The 16,422-nt window shown below is 39.8% G+C and overlaps 1 protein-coding gene across 4 annotated transcripts; it reads left to right on the forward strand.

Moving 5' to 3' along the window:
* The first annotated feature begins 408 nt into the window (after positions 1–408).
* Positions 409–16,114, forward strand: mbd1b (methyl-CpG binding domain protein 1b). Of its 4 annotated transcripts, none has more exons than XM_047348091.1 (17): positions 409–531; positions 1,042–1,563; positions 1,686–1,826; positions 2,558–2,696; positions 2,786–3,105; positions 3,570–3,652; positions 3,768–3,811; positions 3,997–4,137; positions 4,235–4,306; positions 4,406–4,426; positions 4,538–4,627; positions 6,995–7,156; positions 7,238–7,420; positions 7,527–7,604; positions 7,683–7,763; positions 13,133–13,222; positions 13,299–16,114. In XM_047348091.1, exons 2-17 carry the CDS (start codon positions 1,208–1,210, stop codon positions 13,788–13,790), a joined length of 2,493 nt encoding a protein of 830 aa, XP_047204047.1. In that variant the 5' UTR covers positions 409–531; positions 1,042–1,207; the 3' UTR covers positions 13,791–16,114. The 4 variants fall into 4 exon arrangements, with proteins under 4 accessions (XP_047204047.1, XP_047204048.1, XP_047204049.1 ...); XM_047348092.1 differs by having other exon boundaries at positions 7,530–7,604; XM_047348093.1 differs by having other exon boundaries at positions 7,259–7,420.
* Positions 16,115–16,422: the final 308 nt, after the last annotated feature.

Genomic DNA, 16,422 nt, shown 5'->3' on the forward strand with positions numbered 1-16,422 from the left:
TACTGATCTAACAGGAACAGAATATTTGTGTGCGTGTGTGTATATATATATATATATATATATTATATATATATATGTGTATATATATAAATATATATAAATATATATATATATATATATATATATATATATACATATATATATATATATATATATATATTTTAGACCATGAAATGAGCCATTGCTCGGTGAACTCTACTAGCACCGCTAGAGAATTATCTAAATTTAACTGAATTATTCTGAAATATTTTAAACTTGAGACACTAAACCATTGATATTCTGAAATAAAAGATCGTTGCGAATATTCTACCTGAACACCATGACAATATGTGTCTACCCTCAAACAAGGGAAGGCGGGCCTGGCAATTTTATCTTTGCTTTGTCGTACACTTCCCTTTTGGTCCTTACGCGCTTCCGTTGGAGGTGCTAGATGCATGGTGTAGGGCTAGTTTCAAGTCCTGGCTCGTAAACGGAAGGGAACCTACTTGTTGTAATATAGTAGCATAAATTTGGGAGATATTAACCGAAAAGGTGTGTGATTTCTTTTATCTCTCTACTTTGTCAAACATCTATAGAACAATGAGGACAAACAGCTGTGAACACAAAAGTAATTCATGCATAACAGCACAGTAGTGCACCACCCACGGTGCTAAAGCTAACGGTGGCTAACGTTATTCCCGCTATGAGTAAATGTTTATATCCATCTGACGCACCACTGGTTTTGTGTGATTATTCGCTATATTGCGGTATCCGGCGCGAATGTGTAACTGATAGAGTCGCTGGGAGTCGAAGCTCTTTGTGAGGAGCAAGTTCATGCTTTTTGTGCGGCTAACGTTGTGCTTAGCGGCTAACAATAGCTACGTACCTTTGCTTAGCTAGTTAGCCGTTCATAATAACTGCAGGTAGCTTTACGTTTTAAACAATTTAACTATCACCAAAGCTAGTGTTGACTTTCGGGTACGCTATTTTTACGCACTGCAGTTGAATACAATGTACTTCACCTTTTATCTGAAACCAACACCCCTTTTTTTCTGTGAACAGCTGACACCGTCCTGACGGCGCAGACGCTTTTCCATTCTCCTTTAGGCTGTGGTCAAGCGGTTAAACAGAGGACTCTGAATGGGATGCATGCTCGATTGTAGAGGATATCTTATGTGTCTGCAGGAAGACGCATTGGCTCCTCTGTAGCCCTTTCATTGGTGCATAGATGAATGAAGAAGCAGCTAAGAGTAAGCTCCCAGTCAGTGACCCCGTAGAGGAGGATCAGGGGGAAAACACCATAGAGAGTCTCAAAACCAAAACTACCTCTGCAGAACCACGAGCACCCTCAGATGGCCCTATAGAGGCAACTGAGATAAACTCAGGCCCAGCTGGAAACACCCCTGTAGTGACTAAAGACGAGGGTAAGGCTGCTGGTGAGCCTCCAATGGACTGGTTTGAGCCGCTTGAGGACGACGATGATGATGCCAACAGTCCTGGCAAAAATGATCCAGATGAAGAAAGCCCGCAAGGAGAGACTGAGAGCGTTGCAGGCAGTGAGAGAACCACAAAAAAAGTACATCAGTAAGTTTAGTTACATCTCTTTTTTTACCTTCAGTCGTTGGACACAAAGTGAAGTTGCTGTACTCAAACACTGCTGTTTGTTTTATCGGACCCATTCGTTGTTTTTTTGGATCTGATTTTAGAATCCACGTGCATCGACGTAAGCGCACACATCCTGATGAAGGATGGATTGAGTGGCCAGTGCTTGGAAAAGGTTGGAAACGCAAAGAGGTTGTTCGACGATCAGGCTCTAGCATTGGCCAGATAGATGTGTATTATCTAAGGTAAGAAGTATCAAGAACACATTAGGATGTGTGCTTATGTGTTATAAATCAGAATCAACAGGTCAGATACAATTAATGACTCCTTAACATCCTTCCCCGCACCCCTTCAACCTCTGCAGCAGTGCTGGCAGCACTCGTACGTCTATTTTCTAAAGACATCCTCTGGATGTGACGCTGAGCACGACCACTCAGCTTCTTTGTTCGGCCATGATTAGATTTGTTCTGAATGGAACCTGACCTGTCCTGCAGCTCAGTTTTAGGGTGTTTTCAATCTTCTTATGGTCTCGGTCATCCTTATGTAGAGCAACAATTCTTTATATAGATCCTCAGGTGGTTCTTTGTATATAATATAATATTTTATCTTATAAAACCAAATTTAACACACCTTCTCCCCCATCACACCTGAGCCCTTGTAACACTAACGAGTTACATGTCACCAGGGAGGGAAAATGACCAATTAGGCACAATTTGGACATTGATGGCTGTTTAAGTTATTGTGAGGGGACAGCAAACCTACACGTAGACAAGCTGTACACCGACTACTGTACATGGTATCAAAGTGTCGTATCTTCAGCGTTGTCTCATGAAAAGATATAATAAAGAAAAGGAAAAAAAAAAGTGAGATACTGTATACTTTCTTGGTTAAATTTTAAAGACAATGGATAACTTCCCAATTTGTGAAGAAAATAATCAGCATGTTGCTTTTTGTGGTTGTAATTGTTGTCCTTCAGTCCGCGGGGTGATCGAGTGAGAAGCAGAGTAGAACTAGCTACAGTGCTCCAGGGAACCGACTTGACAAGCTTTGAATACAAGACTGGCAAGTTCCACGATGGGGACATCCCACCATCGAGAGGTCGAGGCCGAATGAAGGTATTACAGATGTCTTTCTTTCACCACTTTAAACATAAAAACTAAAAAGATTTGCCTTGCTGTGATGCTGTCGCTCTCTCCTCTATTAGAAAAGATATCGGGAACGGTCCTCCTCAGAGTCCAGTTGGATGGAGAGAGGAGACGGGGCTGAGACTCCTGAGTCTCACCACCGGCTAACTCCAAACGTCACGCCCAAAATTGTCCAAAGCAACCAGAAGAGTGTCTCCCTGAACATTTCAACAGGAGAGTTTAAACGGAGCCCTAACTCTGAGGAAAAACATTTTAAACAAAGCCCCAGCTCTGAGGAGAAACAGCCGGAGGAAAAGATTCGGCTTCCTTTTCCCTCGTCATCTCGACCGCTCTCGCTGCCTTCGATAAAGGGGGAATTCGGAACAGAAGAGAGCACTCTGTGAGTTCATACCTGTACCCACTTACTTTTTTTTTCGGTAAATCTTTTTTGCGATCCATTACTTTTCCTGTAAACTGTGAGTCTCAATGAAGAGTGCCTGACGCTTCCACATTCACTAGTCTTCCGGTAATTACTTTATTAAACAAATCGGAGCATATCAATTCAGAGTTTGACACAATCAATTTTAAATTCAGGGTTAATTCTGAATATTCCAAAGCTGTCTGGATTGCTAATTTAAATAACCTATGGTTGTCAAACATAATAAAGCTCTTTGTTCAGCCTCTTCTAAAAGAAAGAATCACACATGCTTGTCTAGACGAAACGTGACATAGAAAAGTTGCAGATTGGTCATGTTTTGAGATCTCAGGCGTCCACTTGCCTATATAGGACTAAATCTATACAGTGTATGTTTATGCTCTTCACTACAGTGGCTATGAACCTAAAATTACCTTGTTTCTCTACAGGCTCTGTGCAAAGTGTGGTGTTTCATTTACAGGTACATGGTATGACAAACAAAGAAAGAAACCATGCTGTCCCTCCTGCTGGGGTATGTCTCTGTATGAGTGTGCAGTTAGTAGCACTTCAGAAAATACAACAAATTGCAAAAAGCATTTTCCCACATTGCCTTTTCACCTTTCCCTCTCTCTTTTTTTGAATCCCAGCTACGTCAAAGTCAATACAGCACCCACTAATCCGCTTTAGGAAGGTAAAGCATTACCAGTTAACAAGCAACAGCATCACAGTGACCTGTTTGGCTGCAGAATTGCATACATACAATCAGCATACTGCATATTAGGACTGGTGATGTCGTCCCAACAATGTAAAACAGAAATGATTCAAGACTCGTGTCTTAAAAAAACGACCTTTGTTTTCTCCTTTATGGGACATTAGTGGATTCCTTGTGGTCAGTGTGTGGGATGTCACAACACCATCGACTGTGGCCAGTGTGCTAACTGCAAGCATGGCCTGAAAGACCCCGAAACTAGAAAACGCCTGTGCCGGAAGCGCAGATGCATATGTCCGATACGCAAGGTAAGGTGAAGGATGCTAAGAACCCACGACTTTCTTTTGTAACTCTATTAAAAATGTAGGTTTTCCTTTCTTGTTATTATTGTTGTTGTTTTTACAGCGAAACCCAGGAAGCAAAACCGTCACTTACAAAAGGTCTTTTGTTGACACCACAGACACTTATGATGACAGTGTAAGTTTCCAAATAACAAATCCTGAATGTCTGTCTTTGCTAAAAGTTTTATTTTAATTGCTGCCTTTGTTTTCTGATATTTTGCTTAAAAATGTACAGAACGATGTCACGGAGTCTCAGGTAACACTTTTGTACTACTTCTGCATTTGTTGTTTTCATTTGTAAATAAATAGGAAACATTGCACACATACATGTAGTGACCATATGTACATCTTATTTTTCCTTACACAGCATCCAAGTCTCAAAAGCAGCGACACGGAGAACTTCTCAGTCAACGTGGACCTCGATGATGATGACATGTCAACAGATGATGATGATGATGTGAGTGCATGGTCTTTTTCTCTTTTCCTACCTGCTTTTTAGCTGACAGATTAGTGGGCAGCAGTGTGTCCTCACTGGTATTGTGTGGTTGTGTACACCTGACTGCAGCAAACTGCTCAAACATCTGCAGCTATAGAGGTTCATACTAGCTGTTAGGAAATGCATCTGATCAGGAGCGCCTGACTGCAAGGAATCAGTAAAGCTGAATTAGTTTTTCACACACAACTTCTTTATTTAGTTTTTTTGTCAATTGATGATTTTTATTAAATTTATGACAAGTGTTATTTATCATTTGAGGTTGTGCTATAAACATGTATTTGCTCCTGTACAGGTTTCTCCTGTTTTGGTAAGACTTACATACAAAAAGGTCTTCTCAAATTATGATTATATTCAGGGTAAATGAGCTATCCAAAGCAGCCTGTCTTAGTGTTCGTGATCCAGAAATAAGAAAGAGATGAGGTATAAATAGCAGCATCATACAAAGAGTCAAACATGGAGGTGGCAGTGTGATGGTGTGGGGCTGCTGTGCCTCTTTAGGACCTGGAAAATTTGTCATATTGATGGAATTAGGAACTCTGCTCTCTACCAGAAAGTCTTGAGGGAGAATGTGTGCCCACCTACTTGTGGCCTTAAGCTCAAGCACACTTTGGTTTGTCAGCTGGAAAGTGATCCAAAGTATACCAGTAAGTTCATCTCTGAATGGTTCAAAAAAGCAGGTGGTCTCATCAAAAAGCCAAAAATTGAATCCAGTTAAGGTTTTGGAAGCCAGTCAGAATATAAATGATCAAAACCCTCCAATGTGGCTGAATTACAACAACTTTTCAAGGAAGATTGGACCAAAAGTGATTTAAGAGACTCAAACCAGTCATTGCAAAGATTTGATGGCACTTGTTTCTGCTCAGGTTGGCACAACCAGTTACACTACTCACAAAAACAGGGATATTTAGCTTTCGGCTGAAATTTTAGAATGAACCAAAAATGGATTATAACCTTTATAGGTCAACTTAATGTTACCTTTTCTAAACATTTGAATGCACATGTCCAACTCCTCCAGTACTTTTTGCACAACTTGCTGTTCTCTAACAAGAAGCTATGCATCAGCCATGTTGTCAGCAGATGAGCCTTAGGTGGTGGTGGTGTTACCATGCGGGCAGGTGTGTCTGGTCAATACAGAACTGCTCTTCACTTTGTGAATGATACAGTGACAAGCCCATACTACCCAAATAACAGCATTAATCCAGTCATTGCGCCCCTGCATAAACACAGGCCTAATTTAATCTTTCATGGACGACAATGCTCCAGCTTATTGAGGTCGCATCATTAGGGAATAGCTGCCGTGGACTGGGGAACCTCAAATGGAGTGGCCTGCACTTTCACCAGACCTGAATCCCATAAAAAAGCTATGGCATCAGCTAAGGCACCATCTAGAGGCTCATAACTCTGTACCCCAGAACCTCAATGACCCACGGGCAGTCCTTCAGGAAGAGTGGGATGCCATGCCTCTGTAGACAATAAGTCGACTTGTGAACGGCATGAGACATTGTTGCCCAGCTGTATTAGTTGATCAAGGCCATATGACATTGAGACATTGACATTTTTCGTTGTGGTATAACCACCACTGTTGAGATGAGGAAATCACCATTGCAGCTTCTACTTAAATGCCCTAATTTAATTTTTTAATATCACTGTAGCGTAAACTGGTTACGTTTACCAGAAATTTTGCCCGAAAGCCAAATATTACTATTTATTTGTGAGTAGTGTGTTAGGTATAGGTCCAATTGCTCTTTTGGATAGATTTTTGGTTCCTCTTAATACATATCAGGGCATTAAAACCACTTCTTGTATTTACTCTTTGTCTGATAAAATGAGTTTGATGATCTGAAACACATAAATTGACATAAAAGCACAAAGAAGATGATGGTTACCGGTATTTTAGATGTAGTAAAACCACGTCAATCTCAGTGACTGTTTTTGACCTGTGCCCTAGTTTATCAAAGCAGTTTTTCACCTCTGGAAGAGCAGAAACTCTGCAGAGTGTTTCGTGTTTCTGTCCAGGTAGTTCTAGGACTGTTGTGGAAAGTTTTGCTCTCCCTCATTTCTCACCATGTTTACACTATTTTGAATCTGGCTGGTAGTAACTGTGTAACCAGCTCTTCTTAATCAGACTCAGCTGACCTTTCTTGATCTCTGTTCTGTTTGTCTCTATTTGGGGAAAAAATTGCAAGACATTATGAACGAAAATGACCTATTCACAAACAAGAGATTGTCTTTTAAAGGTTTTCACAAATTCAAATCAAGAAAACTCTGGAATCATCACCAGTATGTGCTCCTGTCTTTGTTTTTCTGACCCCTCATTCTTGTTTTCAGTGGCATAAGAAGCGGAAGCGACGTTCCTGTGGAGAGTGTAAGGCCTGTCTGTGCAGGAAAGACTGCGGCGTGTGTGATTTCTGTATAGACAAACCCAAATTTGGGGGCAGCAACAAGAAAAGACAGAAGTGTCGTCTAAGGCAGTGTCAGAGGCAGGCCATGGTAAAACACTCGTGTAGCAAAGTGCTTGTGCTTTCCTTCTGTACATTTTTGTTGTAAAATGGCTGTGCATTTATTTGCCAGAGACATTTGCTGCCCTTCCAGATGGGAGCAGGTGAGTATGGACCAGATGGGTCACTGATGCCTGGCAGGCCCAGACCTCACTACACATACAGCCGGAAGCCCAACTCCAAGAGAAACCCAGAGCAGCAGGCTGACATGGACTTTACAGACGACGATGATGATGACGACAGTAATTCACAACCGGTGAGTCTCAAAAGATTTTGGTCAGAAAGATTGTTGCTGCTTTCAAACTGGATCTCATCACGTTAGATAACTCAGGGGGGGGGATTCTGGTTTCTTTCTGTTTTAGCAGAACTGGGGCTCAGAACCTTCGAGACACACCCAACAATCCTTAGATATCGATGTGAGAAACCACCAATCTATGCAGGTTTGAAAATAGTTTATGCACACATACCTCTAAGCTCTAAAGCAGACAGAGCATAAACCGATATTTGTTTTTCTCCAGTTGAATCATTTGGATCCTGGCGTGAGAAATGGGGTGCCGGATCGATTCCCTCACATCAGCAATCATAACTACTCCCAACCAGTAAGTTTACATTCTTCTTTCTTAGTTGCTGCCATTTTACTATTTACCCTTTTGTCCTTAAAAAAGCACACATTTATTGATTTGCCCTCATTTCTAAAGTCTGGGAGATCCTTTGGGCTTAAACAGCAAATAGCTCAATAGCTTTTCAGTTTAATTTACGTTTTATCATCTCGTGCTGGATTTATTTTACTTCCGTGTCTTGGTTGTCCATGTGACAGCAAGTCAAACATTATTGCCCATTTGGACTGTGTAAATACAAATATTAGATGTTTTCATCAAAGGTAATTAGATTCTGGTGGTATGACAGCTGTTTGTGCTCTCTGCTTGCCATTCCTCTTTGGCTGTCCTTCAGTCTGTTCCTGTGGTTGTTCAATGCAAGTCCTTTTAATCGGATAAAAACACATGGATTTACAGTAAACATTTCATAGCTTAGTAGTAGGACAAAGTGAAGGCTGTAACATGCATGTTGCAGTTAGCATTTACATTTGAAAACACTGCTTGTCAGTCAAAATATCTGATAAAAAGAGAAATGGCCATTGCAGCCTACAGAGACAAACCTTTTGGACACTGTTGCATCAAACTAGATCCATCAAGCCAAATTTTTGGCCCAATTTCTGATCCGATACAGATTTTTTAGCTGGTTACGTTTATCTCATTGGAAAACCTTTTACCGTTTTGAATAATAAACTGATATTGGCAGCATTGTTTAGTAACTGGCATCAAATTGGAATGTGTGTAATTGACTTTCAATCAGTCTGTATAATTGTATTGAAATGACTTTCTGTAAACAAATTGGTTACTTTGGTGCACCATTTGTTGTGAAATGGCAATATGGACTTAAGATATTTTCACAGTATTTTGTGGCACTATTGTGATAAAATAATAGAGATAATAAAAAAAAAACTAACATCTTTTCAGTCTTTTTAAGGTAACTGTGGGGCTGTGGCTGCAAGTCACAGCAATCATAGAGCCACAAACAAATACTGCTCTGAAAAAATATACCCATTATGAAACAGGCATCTTCAGGATGCCAGTTACATAAGAAGTGATGCTCTCAAGGAGCAAACAGTAGATAAAATACTGAAAGTAACAATCCCAACAGCACAGCCCGTTCTTGGAATTTTCAAACACCTTTTAATTGGAATTTATCATTGTCACAATAATTCAAAGTTCTTATCATAAGAATTTTTCCCAATAAACAATAAGATAAATGCACATCCCTAGGTGCTATGTAAATTAACTGTGTTGAATTGAGCAGAGGGGCTGTCACTGCATGTGTGAGAGACGTTGCTGTCCAGTTATGTGCAATTATTCTTAAACAATGACAGTGATAATGAAACTGACATTTTTAATTGGCTTTAGGATTTTATATTAGCAGTTAGTGCACATTACTGAAACGGCCAATCTTTTGCCTCTTTTCCATTCAAGGTTCCATCTCCACACGGCCCCACTCTCCGCTCCCGTCATTTCTGTCCAATGGGAGCAATGATCGTCACCCTCATGGCTTTGTTTACAAGTTATAGTTCACTTGCAAAAAGTCCAATGTAAAAGCAAACTGCACCAAATGAAAAAAATTAAGTCCGCTTTTGGTCTGGACCCAACAACCGGCCCAAAGGACTTTCTAGGTGTGAATACACCCGTATGGTTTGGTGTGAGTCTACCAAACATGAGAACTTTCCTGTACAACCATGCAAACTAAAATAAACACCGTCCTCCAATGGTGATTTCAAATCACCACGGCGGCTTTCGGTTTGACCCGCTCCGGCCATCGTGGTCCTTCAGAGTTTCATAGTCACTCTTGGGATTTGTTTAGCCTTTCCCGGCACTGAGGTGTGCAGTAAAATCTGTGACTTGCAGTTCTCTCTGTTACTTCGGCGAACATTTTATTATGCCATTGACCACGCTCATAGCCAGTCGGTGAACAACAGTCTGTTCACATCACAGGTCCTGCTCAGCCCCGATGGGACCTGATGACGAACATGTACCAATAAAGCCAGTAACCTAGCTAGAAAAGCCAGTGATGGAAATGGTCCAGCAGTTTTATGACTCGGTTTAATAGCTCAAAAGGATCAAACAGAACATATTTGCTGTACTTCATTTAGTCTTCTTATTCACTGCTAAAAGTCTCCCTCTCACACTAACTCACAGCCTGAATAAACTACAGACTCATAATGGTTCCTTTTAATTAGCTCCTGAACATCTCACTGACACCAGTGAGCACTAACTTTGAGTATTCTTCCCTCAGAAACATTGTCCACACTAAAGAGTTTTGTTAACAGATCGGATTTTTCTGATTAACTACGAAAACTTGGAAGAAATCGTACAGCAACTAAGCTGGTCTTCTTGCTGTTTCGATGTTTTACCCACAGCTTTCCTTAAGAAAGCTTTGCCTGTAATAACATCTGATTTAACACAAATAATAAATACGTCCCTTTTGTCAGGTGTTTTCCCCCAGGCCCTGAAAACAGCAATTATCAAACCTCTATTGAAAAAGAGCAATTTGGACAAGCTGCTACTACAGAACTACAGGGCTATATCAAACCTCTCCTTCATCAGTAAGATTATTGAAAAACCTGTGTTTCAGCAGTTAAACAACTTCCTAACAACGACCAACCGCTTCGATGTCTTCCAGTCAGGCTTCCTGCTCACCACAGTACAGAGACTGCTCTTGTCAAGGTGTTCAATGACATCCGTATAAATGCAGACTGTGGAAGAACCACAGTGCTGGTATTATTGGACCTTAGTGCAGCATTCGACACTGTTGATCACTCCATTTTATTAGAGCGCCTGGGAAACTGGGTCGGCCTTTCTGGTACAGCACCCAACTGGTTTAAATCCTACTTGAAGGACAGGGACTTTTTTGTGTCAGTAGGTAACTTTACATCAGAGAGCACAAAAATCACATGTGGCGTTCCCCAAGGGTCCATCTTAGGGCCCCTTCTATTCAATATCTACATGCTCCCCCTAACTTAGATTTTAATAAACAACAACGTAACTTATCATAACTATGTAGACGACACACAGTTATACGTTACGATGTCACCAGGTGACTATGAACCTATTTAAGCGCTGGGTAAATGCTTAGAAGAAATCAATGCATGGATGGGCCTAAATTTTCTTCAGCTGAATCAAAACAAAACTGAAATAATTTTTTTTGGATCAAAGGAAGAATGTATAAAAGTTAGCACACAGCTTCAGTTAATACAGCTAGAAACCACCAATCGGCTCAAAATCTGGGTGTAGTGATGGACTCAGACCTGAACCTTCAGAGGCACATAAAGACATTAACAAGGTCGGCCTTCTATCACCTAAAGAACATCTCCAGGATTAAAGGACTAATGTCTCAGCAGGACCTTGAAAAACTAATTAATGCGTTCATTTTTAGTAGAATTGATTACTGCAACGGTGTCTTCACAGGTCTGCCTAAAAAGTCGATCAGACAGCTGCAGTTGATCCAGAACGCTGCTGCCCGCGTCCTCACTAGAACTAAGAAAGTGGAGCACATCACCCCAGTTCTAAAATCCCTACACTGGCTCCCTGTAGCTCAGAGAATAGACTTTAAAATACTTCTGTTAGTCTATAAATCACTGAATGGCTTAGCACCAAAATACATTATAGACTTGTTGTCAGTGGATCAACCACCCCAACCTCTCAGGTCTTCTGGCTCAAATCTACTCTGCAGAACCAGAACCAGAACCAAACATGGAGCAGCAGCTTTTAATTCTTATGCTCCACTAATCTGGAATAAACTCCCAGGAAACTGTAAAAGCGCCGAAACCCTAAGTTGCTTTAAATCAAGATTAAAAGCTTATTTGTTTTGAGTGGCCTTTGACTGGGCCATCTAAGCATAATTAGTTACGTTTTCAGTTCAATTTTACTTTCATTTCCTATCGATCATTTTATCATTAATTTTTCATTTTTAATCTTTTTTATTATAATCTTATCATTTTAATTATTCATTTTTATTCACTTTAATTTTTTATGTTTGTTAATTATTTATTTACTTTTATGCCACTGCAATGTACTTTTCCTATTATGTCTCTTTTTCTTTTTTTCATGTACAGTACTTTGAATTGTCTTGCTACTGAAATTTGCTATATATATAAACTGGCCTTGCCTTGTGCTCCTGAACAGCAGATCGCTGTTTAAGGACAATCAAGCTGGCAGTAAGCCAATTCCAAACACAAGCTGATTTGTTGCTGCATCTCATCTGGATTGTCTAAATACAAATATTAGTCATGAAGAGAAAGACAGAATGAGAAAACAATCCATTAGAGCCAACTGAGGACAGATTTGAACCCTGTTGAAATTATATGGTAAGTATTTTTAAACACATGGCTGTGAGCCATCCCTCTAAAGGTAATTTGGTTCTGGTGGAATGGCTGCTGTTTGAGCTCTCTCCTTGTCATTCCTCTTTTCTTGGCTGTCCTTCAGTTCTTGTTATTGTGGTTAGATATTGCAAGTCATTTAATCAGATCAAAACATGATGTTACAGTAAACAGAAACTTTTTAAGGGCTAAGAACAATGTGAAGGCTTTAACTGGCTTTTCTTGGTAAGACAAACTTAGTGCTACAACAAGCTCAAACAATGACAGTTGCAATTCACAGTGACACATCTTTTAAACATCATCATTGGCAGGTTGACAACTTAATTAGAACTTCTTTGGCCAGTCTCTTTGTTCAGTATGAGCGTGGAGACTGAAGGCTGTTGGTTAGTTTTTATTTAGCCACTTATGGATCCGAGCTGATTGAGCTGAAAGTTGTCTAATTTCTTCCACCAACTGATTTCTTGGTCCATCTCTGTACAATAAAAAAGAAAAAAACCAGTTGCAGCTTGTTGTATGTGGATAAATGTTGGAGGAATTTGGTCTTAAAAGATGCAAATAAAAACCAGTCAAACGTATGCTGTACATGGAGTGTACCTTTATCACTGGGTGTGCACAAATATTCTGCAACTACAGCACTGTAACGAACGGGTGCTCGAGCTGCCAAAATCTCTCTGATCACTTTGGTCTTTAAACATTTGGAAGTAGTGACAGTCTCCTCCTCTCTGGTTGGATGGTCTGTTCTATGCTGCAGTCCAGCGATAACAGTTGTAATAGCTGTGGGAAACTTGTATTGTACAGGTTGTTCTAGTAGAAATGGTTGAAATATAACCTATGTTATTAGTTGGGTTGTTAAGTTACTCTTTTGAGCTATTAGGTACCATTCTACAGTAGTTTAATTCTAGTGCATTCTGTATACAAAGGTGGGATGAAAGTATGTCCACTTCTCTTGGCAAATTTTCCTTTTTGTTTTTGTACATGAGTTAATCATTCATTATACTCAGTTGAACAGTTGAACTCATTAGAATGTGTTTATTGCTGTAGGACCATCAAAGTCAATGGGATACAGAAAAATCGCACACAGGCAGAGACGCTCCAAAGCTCATGCAAGAAGAGGAGGAAGAGTTGCCCATGGTGAGTGCCCTGCCTTTTTCCCTGTGTCCAAATACCCATGAATAGTCCTGTGTATTCATTCCTGTATTATCTGCAGATTACACAGATCTTCAGTTTGGCTGAAAATCCAGCTGAGAGTGGTATAGACCTTGAAAACCAGCTGATGAAATTACTTTACTCCTTACGCTCCTCTGTCCTGCCTATCCTCTGGTATGCCATAATCGTGGAGGGTCCACAGCTGCAACTCATCCAGTGTTCCAAGCAGTCCACCATGGCTGACACCATGGTGTTAATCGACCCTGGCTTCTGCTATCAGGTCACTGTTCAAAAGCAACCGCTGCTACCCACTCATCTGCTATACGAAATCCACCCGTCAAGGTTAGGTACTGCGACTGATGTGGTCAGTCTGCTGTTGTCTCTAGAGAGGTACGTTGTGTGTCAAGGACTTTCACCTAAAGAGTCGGCATTCAGCAAAGGGCCGATCGTACTGGAGCGGGCAGCGACGTGTGAATTCTTGGTCCAGAAGAATGAGCGAATTTGTGCAAGCTGCAAAGCACTACAAGGACTTCAGATACAGCACAGAGACTGAAAAGCAGTCACCCCAACAGAAACAGTGACTTTTCTTCTGCTATTCTGTGCCATTTTCCTCTGTTTTTTTTACAATGGCGATTATTGTATAGTAAGAGACACTTGACAGACTTACCTCTGGACTGTGATAGTTTGTTTTGCCTATTTGAAAATCACCAAAGGAATTCCAGGAGTTGTAAGAATATAATTCTGTTTTTTCCACAGTTTTATCACACTCTTATAGTTTTTTGTTTTTTCTAAAAGACTGTCTGACTGTGTGTTTTTGGCAGTGTGTGAGATTATTTCCCATGGTGCATCTGTTTTTTTTACTTGAAAAAATGTCCCCTTTACTACTATTCCATATTTAAATAATCGCTAATCTCAATTGTTTTAGCACTTCATTAAAATTATACTATTTGCAGTTTTGGGGCTGGTGACTTTGGCCTCCATTGTGTTGCCTCGCTTCATCAGTATGAAAAAGTTATGAAATTGAGCTGCTTCCATCTCATATCCACGTACCTAATCATCGTGTTGGAGTTCATCTTTCATTGTTGTTCAGTATTTGCTTTTATTGTGGACGTATATTTTTTTTTTACAGTCAATCACAGAAAATCACTTAAAATGCTTTGTCGTCACAAAGGGTAGACATTTTCATTTTGGAAATGTTCGGTACAAAATATTATGTGGCAGACGCCGATCAAAACTGCGAAGGGACGAAACAACAATCAAGCATTCTAATCATGTAGCCAGGTTTTCCTTTGCAATTCATTGCCATTGTTAAGAAACTGATAGGCTGTTTGAAATGTCTTCAACACACAGTTGTTGATGTATGCAGTGAAATGCAGAAAACATTTTCGAGTTCAAACATAAGAAAGAAAACTTGAAAATTCACCAAATAAGAATGTGTAATAGCAGTTTGGTAAGGGCCGAGTTACTCCTGGAAAATAAAACACTACCTCTCCATATTAATGTCTCTCCAGGTTTCACTTCCTGACATAAAACAGTGGGGTTTTCTAATGGGCGATCATTAGGTCACAATAAAGCTACTCAGTTGTCACATTTAAACTGAAAGTGAACAGTTTGCTCATGAAAACTAATTTCTTTAGTTTTTTTTTATGGAAAACACAATAATGTGCTTATAATTTGGAGGGGCTCTGGCAGGTGTTTTTGCACAATGGAAAGCATTACATAATATTAGTGAATTTAAGCCTTTTGCCCTAATTTGTTTTCATGAGTAATACAAATCTTTAAAATTATTTAATTGAATTTAAAGCCATTTGATATTTTTATGTATACATTTGTTTTTTCTTCTGCCCCTGTTCGTTCCTTTGGGATGTTTGTGGAATAACTCAGTGACTTTTTGACAATGTGAAACTTTATGCATTTTCAATGTATAAATGTATTTTGGTTTTCTTGTTTTCTACAATTATTTGTGTTTATTTGATGCTTCAAAATTCTATTGTAATTTAGTCTTTGAATTAAAGCAAATTTGAAGAGTCTGATCAAAGATTTCTAAATTGGTTCCCCCCAAGTAGGCTGTGCCAGAAAACATTTATTCTTTGCTTGTTTTATGCATTATGTGTTCTGACATGATACTGAGAAACTTATTAGGCTCAGTTTAGATTGGATTGAATGTTTTACTGTCCTCAAAGAATGACATTTTCACTTTGCTTTCTTTAGAGGTTACCAGAGGTGATCATTTGGCTCCTTCTCAGCCAAAACCTACCACACAACCTCTGTCACACCAATCTGCTACATATTCTTTCAACTCTATATTCAACATACCTTCTCCAGTATACCTAAACCTTCTAAGGGTTGCCTCTCTGCAATTTACTCCGAACGGTTACACCTGAGCTGTCCCTCTGATATAATTATTTGATTATTTGACTACTCTTGCCAAAGCAAGTTTCATTGCTATTTTTAAATCTTCCTTATCACTCTCGTCACAAATACCCCTGCAGCTTTTCTTCATCCATTCCACCCAGCTTGGACTGTCTCCTTCAATCTGCTGGGCATTATCCAGTGCTTTGGATGGTTTATCCCAAATACTTGAGCACAGCCACCTTCACAACATCTACCTTTTTGCAGTGTCACTGTTTCACCTGATTTCCTCTCATAAACACGTGTACAGTGCCATGCAAAAGTATTCATGCCCACTGAACTTTTTAATAAAAAAAAAAGTTCACTGGGTAACAAGATGTTTTCATTTAACATTTTCTGTTACAACCTCAAACTGCAATGTATTGTGTTTTTTTTTAATGATCAAACAACTCTAGTGAAGGGAAAGAAAAATTAGATGATTTTCAAAACATTTTTTTTTTTTTACTAATAAAAATCTGAAAGCTGTGTTGTGCGTAGCTGTATTTTGCCCTCTGAAGCGATGCTTGTTTAGAGCTGTGCTGTGCCTGGACCATCCTAACACATGATTATGCCTTGACCTGAACCATTTTACTGCAGCTCTGGCTGTATGTTGGACCATCCCGACTGAATGAGGCAGGCCACCACCATGTTCCACCATCGGGTTGATGTGTTGCAGGTGAAATACAGTTTTGGTTTTCTGCATGTTTGGCAAAAAGTTCAATTTTGGTCTTACCTCACCAGAGCCCCGTGTTCCACATATTTGTTGTGTCCCCATCATAGTAGTATTTATAGCT

This window comes from Girardinichthys multiradiatus, chromosome 20 (assembly GCF_021462225.1).
Source record: "Girardinichthys multiradiatus isolate DD_20200921_A chromosome 20, DD_fGirMul_XY1, whole genome shotgun sequence".
NCBI lineage: Eukaryota > Metazoa > Chordata > Actinopteri > Cyprinodontiformes > Goodeidae > Girardinichthys > Girardinichthys multiradiatus.

Excerpts from the sequence above, each read along its gene's own strand:
- mbd1b (XM_047348091.1), top strand. The coding sequence starts at position 1,208 with ATGAATGAAGAAGCAGCTAAGAGTAAGCTCCCAGTCAGTGACCCCGTA. Across the intron at positions 4,427-4,537 it reads ACGATGTCACGGAGTCTCAG|CATCCAAGTCTCAAAAGCAG; the intron begins GTAACACTTTTG and ends TTCCTTACACAG. Across the intron at positions 4,628-6,994 it reads CAACAGATGATGATGATGAT|TGGCATAAGAAGCGGAAGCG; the intron begins GTGAGTGCATGG and ends TCTTGTTTTCAG.